This window comes from Penicillium chermesinum, assembly GCF_028974085.1.
Source record: "Penicillium chermesinum strain IBT 19713 chromosome Unknown utg000005l:1.0-4115287.0:1.0-4118363.0, whole genome shotgun sequence".
Classification (NCBI taxonomy): Eukaryota; Fungi; Ascomycota; class Eurotiomycetes; order Eurotiales; family Aspergillaceae; genus Penicillium; species Penicillium chermesinum.
The window spans coordinates 62947-75511 of record NW_026695315.1 but is presented as its reverse complement, the minus strand read 5'-3'; the positions used below and the strand labels follow the sequence as shown (position 1 = coordinate 75511).

Genomic DNA, 12565 nt, shown 5'->3' with positions numbered 1-12565 from the left:
GGGGATTCTGCTACGGGAGGGGGAGGTGTCCATTTTAACTGGGACGGGACTTGGGCACTCGTACCAGGGCCAAGGAACATCATTCGGTCTGTACAGCGAAAGGCTGGCAACAGGACCTCCCTTCTCCGGCGATGATCCGATTGTATGGACTCGAGCTCCCAGCCTAGAGTGCGGGGGAAGCGGGGACGGCCCCTCGTGTGATCATCTGCGGGGAGCTAGACTAGACGTAGAAGTACATCATGTATCCAATGATATCTTACAAAAAGGTGGAATGACTATAATTCATTAACTTTGATCTGTTTCGTCTGATTACGTGCAATGGGAAAGTACCCCTGTCTACGGATCATCGACATAGCTTAAAGGACCAGACTTGACGGGATCATGGCAAGCGGTACCGGTACATCAGCGCGCGGGATTCTAACGGTACTATGGACCAAACTGGCTCCCCACTCAATGATACAGAGCATAATGATGGAAGTGATCTCCAAACTGACAGACGTCTCGCTCTTTAGCGGCGAGTGCGGATCCGAGTGCGGCTCCGGGGCCCCGGGGCTGGGCCTTAGCGCTAGTTGGTTACGAGCTGTCATCTCATTTATCTACTGCTAACGCTGCTAGTAACTGATTCGGCCGGCGAGCATACACTTTACAATATCGATTCTCACGAACAGATACACTATCAATCTCAACGGAAAAAATCAGTATTTCGTCCGCCATGATGTGTATCTTATCGTTTTCCGCACTCACCCGCACGTCCTGTTTGCAGAGCTGACGACAGCGGGTGGAATCGATTTCTTCCAGAGCCTTATAAAAGCCCACCAGCTCCTTTTTTTTTGTTTCTCATCTTTCCAGCGAGCACCGCCAGCTGTGATTTCTAGAGCATCTCTTCAGCGCTGCCATTTCAAAAGTGTGAATTTGTCGGCGATACCGAGTATAAAACCCGCACGACCCGACATACCGAACCCCAGCAAGAATCATCAAGTCGAATTGATCTAAACCCTTCCACTGCTTCGTCTTTTCATCTTTTTTTATCTTTTGCAACAATGGCCATAATCACCCCAACTGTCCGTCCCTTGCAGCCCCCTCCCGGCTCAAGCATCAACTTTGGAGCGCAGGTGGACGGCCTCGACCTGGAGAACCTGACGGGTCCGTGCCCCCATCAATCTAATCGATCTAAGCTCGCCGCTAACAAACTCTCCAGACGACCAGTTCGCGGCCGTGCGCAACGCTCTCTACCAGCACCATGTTGTGGTGTTCAAGAACCAGAGCAAGCTTTCTCCCAAGGCACAGTACGAGTTGACCAAGCGATTCGACCCCGCAGCCGACAACTACGGCCACGGCAAGACGCTCGATGCGAAACGCAGTATTCTGCACCCGGACCTCAAGACCATTCCCCACCAGCCTCAGGTCCAGGTCATCGGAAACGGCTTTGTGCCCTCCTACGAGGGGCTCGAGAATATTCAGTTGAAGCACCCCCACCACCGGACTTTCCACAAGGACCACATCCCCGACGACAAAGACTACGACTTCACGCGCTTCTATCGCTGGCACATTGATGCTGCTCTGTACGACTTATACCCCCCCATGGTGACCACCCTCCTAGCCGTCGAGGTTCCCAAGGGCCGCCGACAGACTTTGCTCTACGACGACGGAAGCGACGAGACCCTCGACGTCCCCCTCGGCACCACCGCGTTCGTCAGCGGCGAGAACATGTTTGACCTGCTCTCCGAGGAAGACAAGGAGTTTGTCAAGACCAGCAAGGTCGAATATGCCCCACACCCGTGAGTCTTTCCCCTTTCCCCCCGAGTACAATTGAGCATCCAAGGCTAACCGCAAGCGCAAAGATACATCTGGATGAGTCAGGCTCACTCACTGTCCACGGGACTGGGCTTACACTCCGAAGGGCTGGAGTTGCCCGAGTCAGACCTGCCTCCTATCGACGAGAAGAAAATCATGAAGTTCCCGATGGTCTGGAAGAACCCGGTCACTGGCAAACTGGCCCTACAAATTCACCCCTCGGCTGTCCGCAAGATCCACTGTGCGGACGGTGTGGTCATCGATGACTTGGCCACGGTCCGCGAGATCGTCTATAAGATGCAGCGACCGGCTATCAGCCCCCAACACGTTTACGCTCACGACTGGGAAGAAGGTGATCTGGTTCTGTTCAACAACCGCGGAGTGATCCACTCCGTGGTGGGAGCTTTTAAGCCGGATGAGGTCCGCTTGTTCAGACAGTGCAACCTGGCTGCCTCTGAAGCTCCGATTGGGGCATGAGTAGAACGCTTGACTTGATGATTTTTCTTTTTTCTTTTTTTTTGAGCGGGTAAGATTGGGACATATTAAGAATGGTATTACACTAGAACGGCATGGAAAATTTATGATGCATCATATATTCTTCTATAGGGGTATCTCCAAATATGCAGTAAACTAGTAGTTGACGCCTTTTAAGAACAATATTACCGAACGATATAGAAGCCGTTCACAGCGATTTGCCTTTCCCGCACCTCGTCCGTCGCAGACCGGACCCCCACCCGGTGTAGCGGGATCTGGTCCACCAATTTGTGCCCCCGGTTCAAGATATTAGCATAGCCCTCTCGCGTCCGGTCTTTCCACCCTGTTTCCTGCCGCTGCCGCTCCGCGAGACTTTGAATCTCCGGGGCCCATGCCGGATGCGAGAGGGTGTTCTCCACGATCGACACATCGTATGAATCGGCGAGCGTGGCAGCCTCCGCGGCGGCAGCTTGCGACTCTGCTAGCTCTTGATGGGTTTTCCCCGTGGGCGGTGGAATCTCGGCACGAAGGAACCCCATCACGCGCATCTCAAGACTGCACGGTTGGACGGGCATGTCGTCCAGGATCCGCAAAGCAACAAAGCGCCGTGCAACTTGGGACATGTCCACTCGCGCCGCTTCGAGCGGGTCCAGGTTACGGATCGAGAGGATGCTCGGTCGCCACGGCTCGGCCTGCGCGTCTTTGCTGCTCCTGTCGAGTCGAGTCCAGCCGAAGAAGTAGCCTCGCAGCTGCTCCGGGACCCAGCTGGGGAATTTCTGGAGACTGAGCTTTGTGGAGCCATCCGGGCTGGCGGGGGTGGGGCTCGAGTAAGGTGTCCCGCGCGCTTTGAAGGTCATTGGGAAAGGCGCCGTCGGGCCTTGCTCATTCGGCGCCGGTAAGTCCAAGAACGACTCGGCCGCCCCGTCACCAGGTGGACCGGGGCCACTAGGGCGGGCGTTCGGGTTGATCACGCCCGCCACGCGGTCTTGGACGCCGCTGGCGGTGTACGCGGTTTCCAGCGCCGTCTGTGTCAGCCACGAGGGTTGGTATGGGGCGATTTTCGCTTGCACCGCCGCCGCGGCAGGTGAGGCGATGGTCCGGGCGGCCGTCTGCGCATACAAGCTGAGCACCATGGCGCCGACTTCCAGCGGCAGCGTGCTCAGGCTCGCGCCCCGCACCGAGTGCGGGCTGGCCGAGGTCGAGAGGACGCGGAAGACGGGGCTATTGCCGAGCACCTTCTTTTTGGGGCCTTCGCAAAGCACGATTTGAAAGTAGCCGTCGCCGGCCTCGGCGGGGATGCGCACCACGGCCGTCTCGCGGAGCTCGTGGGTATCGCGCTGGCGCGGGGAGGCTTTCTTCTTGAACTTTTTGATGTCGCGTTGCCACGCGCGCTCGTCGTCGGGCCGGACTTGGTCGGCGCGCAAGGGCATCATGGGCGTCACATCGATCCAGCTGTCATTCAGCCGGAATAAGGCCTTGGCCCGCATGCCCGTCTTGCCGCTCCATCCTTTGTTCTGGAGCCACAGGGTACGGTCCGGGGGCAGCGGGGCGTCGGAAAATATCGACACGGCAACGGAGGTGGCATTGCCACGATAGAAGACGAGGCCGTGGGAGTGACGCAGAATCGTGACATGTCTGTTCGACTCCGTCGGGTGGTTGATCAAGCCCCCGAGGAAGTGACGGGTCTCACTGTACGCTTTCTGAACGGCCGTCGGGGGCGCTGCAGCTGGTGCCAAAGAGGCAGATGAGGGTTCCCCCGAAGTCCGTGGCCTAATTGGGCTCACGGGGCGCGAACCCGGTGACGCGGGTCCATATAGATCGGCATAGGATGGCGGGTGCAAGGTAGCACTACTGGTTGGTACAGCAGCCGAAGAGGTAGCAGTATGCGTACGAGCCCCTTGCTGGGTATGGGCGGTCTGCCGTAGATTGGGGTTTGAGACGGGCTTCCGTCGGATGCGAAAGGCATCTGTCGGAGGCCCTGAGCCTGGTGTCGCGGACTCCATGAAATTACAAATAAATCTTCCATCTACGAGATCGAACTGGGAGATCGCCATGGACGGATCACCCGGAAACGCGAATACGGAGTGGCCGTTGAGTATGGATTAGTCAGCGGTGTTTTATTGAGGGCTTAGAGGGACTAGAATGCGTGTTGCTGTTACTATTCTGGAAATCACGAGATGTTTTTTAAGACCAATGGGAATATTCTATTATCATTAATTCATCAGCTGTCGTGCATTATGCTATTCCATGTCCTGACCACCTTGCATGCTGATGGTGCGCAGGTTGGTCGCTCGAATATCATGGCCGCGGATTTTACCTCCAATATGCAGTCTTTAGCGGTTGGAGCCTGCCTGTCAGGCGTAGATTGGATCTATGCTAGGAGCTCTCAATTGTCGGCCGTTGTGGCTTTTGCGCGGTAAATATGGAACTGGGCGTTTGGATTAGCATCAGCGTAGAGCCACAGGACCTTCGGAAACTTACAAGTAGGTGTACACATGCATCGCGTTCGAGAGCAACTCTCGTCGGAGATGCGCCAACAGGACCTGGACTTCCTCGGAAGACCAGTTTCCGAAGCGGGTAAACAAGGCCATGGTGTAGCTCTCCGCGGCAGTGTCGACTAATTGGTACCGAATGTATCGTCCCATTTCTTTCAGCCTAGGGTCCCTCGGCCAAGTGCCGATGGGGATTATTGGAGAGGCGTACTCGACGTTTTTGAATTCGGCACTTTCCAAGAAGCCGCGCATCCGAGGAACGGTGTCCCATAACCGGCCTTGCACATCAGCCAGCCGGAAGAACTCAGCCTATTCCCAGTTAGTCCGTTACGCAGGACTCGACGGCAGACTCGACGCACCTCCCATTGACGTAAGAAGCAGTCTTTTGGAAATGAGTCATCGTCACAGTGGAATCGGGAGATGAAGTCGGAAATTTCGATTCTTCCACCGGGCTTGAGATGCCTGCGATGGGTTAGCACTGTTGCTGGTACACGTCAATTCGCGTCCCGGGGCGCACCTATAACACTGCCGAAGAAAAGCCGGCCAGTGATCAATGCATCCCGAAAGCCCTCTGACGTGGATAAAATCGAACGACCCAGGAGGGAAATCCCATTCCGAGTTCGAGTCGTCAATCATGAACTTGACATTCGGGGGAACCCTGTTGATTATGAGAACAAAATATAGTTGCGGGCGGGAATCACGACTCACCAGCTTGGTTGGATCGGCGAGAGATCTACGCCGATCACCTCCGCTGCAGGGAATTCATCCGCCACTGGAGAAATCGTGAGTAGAGTCATCCTTAGCGATGCAAGTGGCCTTACTGTCAATCGCCCATATCCCGGTGCCAGTTCCGACATCAAGGATCTTCTGGGGTTTCGCGAGCTGCGTGTGGCACAGGTTTCCATGGAGCGCGAGTCGGAAAACGTGATGGAGCATATCCAGTCGGTCTGTTCGTCGTGAGCCAGGTCATCACTTTCCAGAAAACATGAAGCTTTACCTTGCTCGCGCTCATCATTGGGGAGGACCTAGAGTCATCAATCGCGCTGTTCAACATCAATAAAGGGATCGGGCATACATAAGTTCCGGATCTATAAGAGTGGTATGTGCGCCCATTCTCGTAGATGTAATTATAGATGGAAGAAGTTAAGGACTGCAGATCACCACCTTCGCTGTCGTAGTCGCTTGATGACTACGCGTGGGTCAGAACAGTTGCGTTGGAAGGGCATTTAAGTCTTACGCTGACATCGGTGTCCACCTCGATCTCGTGGTGGCCCGCCCGGGGGTCTGGTGGGGATGACATCGCAAAGGGAACAGATCATGAGGTGCCAGAGCACGGGTTCTTTGATTCTTATGATATAGGATCATGAATTGTGGAAAAACCAAAAAAAAAAAAAGAAAAAGGAAAAGAAAAAGAAAAGGAAAGGAAAGGGAAAAAAAAGTTGGTGGATTTCCTCGGTTTGTTTGCGAAAGGCGAACGCGGGACTGGTAATGTCACCAGAGTGTCGGGACTCGCCAGCGGAAGAATTGGCCTTGGGAGCGGTTGCCAGCGCCTTCGAGTCCCACTGGAAGACTCGATTTGGTCGTATTCCCGAAAGTTGCGAGTCGCGGTTTTGAGCCTGAGACACCAGAGGCCAATAGAGCATCTCCGCCCCCTAAACGTGAGTGGAAGCGCGAATGCTTGAAAGCGCCCCTGTTCTACAGCGCTCAATGGGGAGGAGCTCCTTCGCGCCAAGTCCTCCCAGAATCCTTCCGGAGAACCTCTACGCTATGAAGACTGCTAGCCCAGACGTCGCTGATAATGTAGCAAGGCCCGGTTTCCAGGATCAAGCCCCGAATGCAGGATGGCCTTGGCATCTGCGAGTTTGCTGGAAGTCTTTCGCAAATGCTGGCAATCTCAACTTCCGTGATGCGTCCCGTTCGACCCGGCGCTGTGGTTCGCATGCGGTCATTATCCATGGCCTCCTGCATGAGGGGTCAAGACTACGGAGCTCGAAAGTACACATCGGCAGGGGTACAGAAGCACAGGGTTACAATAGCCAGACTCTAATGGCTGTGATCTATCAGCCTTTTAGTGCACGCGCTATGGGGGATCCCCGGTCAGCCGCAGGGTGATCTCCCTCACGGCACTTCTTTTTAGCCCCTTAGGACGAGTTTAACTACCTAGGTATGCAGCTCTTGGTTACGTGATCGCGATCGATTAACTACCCACGCCTCCACGGTCCTATTTGGAAGCTAATTGGACACTAATCGCCCTTCCATTCCCTCCAGGCCTGCTTTTCTGCCCCCATTAGATCAGCGCTGTGCGAAACCCCTCCCGCCCGTTCTGGTGGTAACCAATGCCAGTGCACCCCAGCGATGCAGTGGGTAAATGGTTAAGTACGGTCAAGGATCCTTATCCGGCCTAGAATGCGCCATTTGGAGCTCCCTGATAATCAGGACTTCTTCAATGATTCAATCCCGCCGTCATGTGGGGGAGGGGAAAAGGAGGGGGGTGGGATTTTGGTGGGCGGGCGAACTCCCCGCTTCTGAAGACAAGGGGCTACGTAGATCAGCTCCAAAAAGCATCCACAAACCTCGTTGGGGGGAGGGCAGCGGAAGGGAGAGAAAGGAGAAACAGGCTTGGATTTGGATTTTCTGGAATGAGGAGACACCACGTCAACATGGTACCGACAGTATGGACCTACATGTCCAGGGATTCATGCTGCAGCCCACGCTGCGAAAAATTCTCCGCTTAACCCTAGTGCCCTCCCTAGCGTATTTCAACGAGCAAATCATTGCGAAAGTACGGAGTACGGACATGCTCAATCCTGTATGTTTTAGAGGGTAGCATTAGGGAAGATAGAATCCGGTACCCAATGATCGTTCGACGTCTTAAGGAACCGTCAAGCAGAAATGGACAAGTCAACATCAACAAGGATCCAAACTGCGCGAAGACCAGTCCTGTACCACCTGTTTTTGCGCTCGATCATTCGGAATGCTCCTTGGGGTGTTCGATTTCGTTATCGCCGACGCAGTTGAGCATGGCTCTAAGCTGCTCCCCAGCTACTGACACTGTCAGTCCTCTGAAGCTGGAGTGAGCAGCCCGAAGGAAGACTTACTCGTTGGTCTGGGTAGCAGGGTCGTGACCACCCCGTACACTTGTCCTGGTAAGCTCTGAGACTCTTTCGACTTGGGGCTTCCCTTGTGCCTGTCATGGCTGGGGGTGGGCAAGAATGTCTTTTCGCTAGACTCCAGCGAGCGAAGATGTCACAGTGTTCTCTTGTCCCCAACCGTCCGCCAACCCAGGAATTGCCGTTATTTACTATTTCCTTTCCCGAGACCGCGACAAAACTCACATTCCGTGTGAGAGTGTGACTTGATGTCTTTTGTCGAGGGGAATGCCGCTTTGTAGAGTTATGGGACAGGTTATAGTCCGTCCTATAACTGTACAGCGAAATGATTATCCGTTGTTTGGTTACCAGGGAACAGAATCTACGCTTAATAGTACTATGTCCTGATAAGAGTTCTAGGGCGCTAACTCCAAGTTGAAAACCAATACTTTCTCCATCGTGAGTATACCTCACTCTACGATTCAAAGACCTATCTATCTGGCGATGAGCCCGGTCGTACAAGATCAAGTCCAGACCGAGGTAGCGCCGCATTGACTGAAGTAGCCAAGAGGCATCTAGCCAGGGAAATGGGCCTGGTGATCATGGCTGACCAAATTCGCATCCCAAGAAGATGGTATTCTCAAGGGGAGTCTCGTAATACGGCTCAATCTCGGAAAAGCCATGCCGGGCATAAAGCCGTCGTGCGGTGGTCATGGTTGAGAGAGTATCCAGTCTGATGCCCCGATACCCTAGAGACTTTGCTTTTTCGAGGACTGCGGCCACGAGTTGGTCGCCAAGGTGCAGTCCTCTTGCCTCCGGGAGAACATACAGGCGTTTCATTTCGCACCAGTCATCTGAACTGCGCCGGAGGGCGACACACCCCAGGGCAACTTGGGCTGCGGGTGGGAGGTCGGGCTTTTCGCCCGAGCGTGCAGATGCACGCGCTATTAACAGAGCCCCGCCTTGTGCTTCGCTGTATTTCCCCGGTAATGAATCGAGCTCCTCTTGAAACGACTGGAAAGTGAGGTCGATCCCGAGCGAAGCTGCGTAACCGGAAAACAGCGAATGGATGGCCTTGGTGTCGGCTGGGAACTGGGCAGACTCGATACGAACCGCCATTATGATGTAAACTTCGTTCAATGAAGGAACGGGATACGATCTTAGTTCCAGAGGAGGTTGGAACTATACACAGTGTGTAGTAAACTAACCTATTAGTCGGATGACTCATAAGGCTGTCGGTTGGCGTCGGCTCAATTCTGCGCAGATCATTCTGTGTCTGGAAGTTGGTGCCGTAGCAATATGGATCTGAAGAACCTTTTTTCGTGCTACTCCCTACTTAATATCAGGTTGATTGGAGGAGGTTATGAATATTAGAGTAGAAATATGTCATTAAGAGGTGTCATCTAGGCTGGCTGTATTGCACTGTCCTTTTCTTCCCGCTGCTCTAGCAAGTGCTCTCTCGCCCACTCTTCGACTGTCCTCCCACGGATTCCACGTTTCTGATTCCAAGTCTCAGCGAGGTCCCATGCGACACCACGCCCGGCGCTAAAGATCCCCTGATATTTCAGGACATTATTGTCGGGGTCTTTTGCAAGCGCGGCTTTCACCTCGGGAAAAGAGAGGACAGTTCGCTTGATTGGCCGCTGCACGACTTTCTCAACCAAATTTGCGAGCTCTCCGTAGCTGATCGTGTCGCCGCCAATGAAGATAGGCTTGTTTGCGAAAGAATCGTCGTCGAGAACAATCTCTGCTGTGATCCGCCCGATGTCCTCTGGGGTGGTCAGGGTCACCCTGTTCTCTGGACTTCCCAACGCACGGACTGTGTCGGTCTGAAGATCTACGACTCCAAAGAAGGCTTCGAACAGGAAGCTGGTGAACATGCCCGTGGAAATAATCGCCCAGCGAGTCCTGTCTTGCGCTCGCAGAGCATCGCGCACATCGAGCTGCTCATCAAACAGATCTTGCGTCGATCCGCGCCCAATGACATCGTAGTCCACGCCGAACTGCCATGGAATAAATTTGGGAACTCCAGCTCGAAGCGCGGCACGAGTCAGTTTGAGCTGGACGCCTCCGGCGCCAGATACAAACCCAGCACAGCCAACGACCGTGTTGTATTTGGCGAACAGGGACGCTAGTTGCTGCTCTGAATCATGCGCGATGTCGCCCGGCACTAATTCAACATCCATTTCCCGTAGCGCATTCACTTCTGCTTGTTTTGAGGGATTGGTTGAGGCGATTGTTCCCGGGCGCAGTAAGACTGCCAATTTGCCATCTCGTCGGGGGTGCTTGGCTAACGACTTGATAACCTGGAGTCCCAACTCTCCTGCGCCGATCACGAGAATGTGGTTGCTTGGAGCCATCCTTCTTACGGGCTATAACATAAGTCGGAGCTACCTCAACGGCACAAATAGAGGATGCGGGGACCGCTTTATAGAAAGCTGTATCAACAGTCACAGAATGTTACAGAATGTTGCAGGCTTTTCGCTTGATAATCCATGCCACCGGAAGACAGAAAGTTCCTCCGACTGCGGGGTGCACATACCTGCTTGACACAAAAGTGTCCGAGGATTGGAACCCACAAGTGATATTTCTGAAGTCAGCCAAGACCGCCGGGTGAATACACCATCAGTAGCTGCTTGAGGCCCCCACTTACGGCCCTAAGACCCCGCGAAAGTCTCCGTGCGGCCATAGATACGCCTCCCAACAAAACGGAGCTCGATTGGCCGGGTCATCATCCTAGTGGGGGCTAATACGAGCTCCTGCACCGGCGCAAACTAAATATAGAATTTGGGACTGGTGAGAATCCCAGAAACCAAGAGCAACTCAAAATCTGTAAGCTCCGACCAGCCTTCTTCCTCAACATGATCGAGAGCCCCGCCATGATCGTCCGACCCCGCTCTGCACAAGATGTAGCTGACCTTGTCACAGCCTTGGTAAAAACCTCCCTCCCATTCACCATTTGTGCCGGAGGGCATAAAATGTTTGGATGGTCTCCGACTGATAACGGCATCACTATTGACATGCGCAGATCTCGCATATCAATCTGGAAAAAAAATTACAGACTGCGTAGATGGGAGGAGGCTTTATCATCTATCAATCTCCTATTGACTGGGTTCGGTAACACCTACGCGCAAATTACATACACGAGCAGGTATGAGCTCTCTCGGCAGTTGAAATAGGAATTTGACACCGGAAAGAAATTCCATGCTGTCATTGGGAAACTAAAAATTGGCGCATGGAAGGTTCATTGGCAGAAAAGACGAATTGGTTCAAGTTATTAGGAGTGTTTCGAAACCACAAGCAACCTACGTATCCCATCCAACGTCGAGTTGGTCTCGACCTCCGGCATACGTATCCAAGAGTACGTGAATTAGGACCTCCCATATACAGACCTGGAAGGCACCGTCGCCGAAAAAGTGCCGTGATTATTTACATCTTCAATGCTCGAGAAGTGGCTTACCCGCTGTAAGCAACAGAGAACTCAGTGTCGCTCAAGACGGTGGTCTTAGCCAGGATCTTGCCGTTCTGTTGAATGTCCAGAACCTGAGCACTGCTCTGGACGCCGTAGTCCTCGCCGTCAGCCTCAGCCTGGGCGCCCGTGAAGGTGACCTTGCCGAAGTTGACCAGAGGCACCATGGCATTTCCCGAGTTGAAGTCCTCCACAATCCACTCCGCATTCTGGCCACCCAGGGTGGCAGTAGAAGAAGGTGCAGAAAGAGACTTGGTCACCTTTTGACCGGTAGACTTGTTTTCAATCATGGCAACGCCCTCGCTGGGAGAACTCGACTGGACCGTGGCAACGATCACATCCCCAGCAGTGAGATCGAGGTCAAAGTTCTGCGCACTGTTGGGGAACCACTCATACCAGGCATCATATGACTTTTGACCATCCTGGATGTAGCAGTCCACGCCGGTCTGCAAGATGGCATTGGTATAGGTGTCACCGTCGATACCCACCCATGCTGAGGCAGCTTGCATGTTGCCCGAGTTGTCGGTGGCAGTGGGGTTGGGGACCGTGAATGTGGCCGAGACGGCGGTATAAGTGGCGCTGGCAGGAGGGTTCTCCCGCACAATACCGGCCCAGTTGTTACTGTACTGGACTTGGGCACCGTCATGGCCGCCCTTCTCGAGGACGCCCTTTTCCTCGAGGGGATGGTCAGCGCCGGCCTTGTCAGCCGGGGCAGACTGGCGGGAAAGGACGCCGCGGGACTGCAATCGCTCAACAAGGCCTGGTCTTGGTGCTGCAAAGGCACCAGTTGCTAGGATGGCAGTTGTGATGGCAGTAGTGAACTTCATCTTGGACGGCGAGAGAGCCGGTTCCCGGGGAAGCAATATGCGCAGGAGAGAACAGGAATGGGGCGAGATTCTTCCAAATCACTCACAGTGGAACGTCCCTCGAGAGACCTTTATACCTTGACATCTCCAAGTTTGCATCCGGTGACAGGCCGCATGGGGAAGATAGAGGTGTTGCAGTTTCTCCATTATGGGGCCCCAAGAGCCAGGACCCCGAGTACCCCACCCAGAGTGGATTAGGAGGATCCTTGTTCACACGAACAGTCAAAGACGGAAGGACGAGTGCTCATGTGGTACAGAGTAGAGATACCAAATTCAGGGCGATTATGGTCAAAGATCGTGCCGATCATCATCGTTCAGAGATGAGCCTTCAGCCTCTGTGCCCCACTGTTTTCACCGGATCAATCTAATCAGGGAAGCAAA

At 54.0% G+C, this 12565-nt stretch overlaps 8 protein-coding genes across 8 annotated transcripts; 2 read left to right on the top strand and 6 right to left on the bottom strand.

Moving 5' to 3' along the window:
- Positions 1–356: 356 nt before the first annotated feature.
- On the bottom strand, positions 357–587 carry N7468_006186 (uncharacterized protein; the record flags this gene model as incomplete). Its single annotated transcript, XM_058475482.1, has 1 exon — positions 357–587. The coding sequence occupies one exon, from the start codon at positions 585–587 to the stop codon at positions 357–359; it is 231 nt and encodes a 76-aa protein (XP_058328372.1).
- A 453-nt stretch (positions 588–1040) lies between these two features.
- N7468_006185 (TauD/TfdA dioxygenase family protein) lies at positions 1041–2271 on the top strand (the record flags this gene model as incomplete). Its single annotated transcript, XM_058475481.1, has 3 exons — positions 1041–1143; positions 1199–1778; positions 1842–2271. 3 exons carry the CDS (start codon positions 1041–1043, stop codon positions 2269–2271), a joined length of 1113 nt encoding a protein of 370 aa, XP_058328371.1.
- Positions 2272–2453: 182 nt separating this feature from the next.
- Positions 2454–4271, bottom strand: N7468_006184 (LipA and NB-ARC domain protein; the record flags this gene model as incomplete). The annotated part of the gene is made up of 1 exon (XM_058475480.1): positions 2454–4271. One exon carries the CDS (start codon positions 4269–4271, stop codon positions 2454–2456), a length of 1818 nt encoding a protein of 605 aa, XP_058328370.1.
- Positions 4272–4644: 373 nt separating this feature from the next.
- Positions 4645–6060, bottom strand: N7468_006183 (class I SAM-dependent methyltransferase; the record flags this gene model as incomplete). The annotated part of the gene is made up of 9 exons (XM_058475479.1): positions 4645–4696; positions 4750–5069; positions 5120–5222; positions 5278–5418; positions 5469–5532; positions 5582–5707; positions 5758–5785; positions 5836–5949; positions 5998–6060. The coding sequence occupies 9 exons, from the start codon at positions 6058–6060 to the stop codon at positions 4645–4647; spliced, it is 1011 nt and encodes a 336-aa protein (XP_058328369.1).
- Positions 6061–6467: 407 nt separating this feature from the next.
- Positions 6468–6897, top strand: N7468_006182 (uncharacterized protein; the record flags this gene model as incomplete). Its single annotated transcript, XM_058475478.1, has 2 exons — positions 6468–6771; positions 6833–6897. 2 exons carry the CDS (start codon positions 6468–6470, stop codon positions 6895–6897), a joined length of 369 nt encoding a protein of 122 aa, XP_058328368.1.
- A 1552-nt stretch (positions 6898–8449) lies between these two features.
- Positions 8450–8968, bottom strand: N7468_006181 (GNAT family N-acetyltransferase; the record flags this gene model as incomplete). Its single annotated transcript, XM_058475477.1, has 1 exon — positions 8450–8968. The coding sequence occupies one exon, from the start codon at positions 8966–8968 to the stop codon at positions 8450–8452; it is 519 nt and encodes a 172-aa protein (XP_058328367.1).
- A 284-nt stretch (positions 8969–9252) lies between these two features.
- N7468_006180 (aromatic alcohol reductase) lies at positions 9253–10209 on the bottom strand (the record flags this gene model as incomplete). The annotated part of the gene is made up of 1 exon (XM_058475476.1): positions 9253–10209. One exon carries the CDS (start codon positions 10207–10209, stop codon positions 9253–9255), a length of 957 nt encoding a protein of 318 aa, XP_058328366.1.
- Positions 10210–11305: 1096 nt separating this feature from the next.
- On the bottom strand, positions 11306–12145 carry N7468_006179 (A4/G1 family peptidase; the record flags this gene model as incomplete). The annotated part of the gene is made up of 1 exon (XM_058475475.1): positions 11306–12145. One exon carries the CDS (start codon positions 12143–12145, stop codon positions 11306–11308), a length of 840 nt encoding a protein of 279 aa, XP_058328365.1.
- Between the last annotated feature and the right edge of the window lie 420 nt (positions 12146–12565).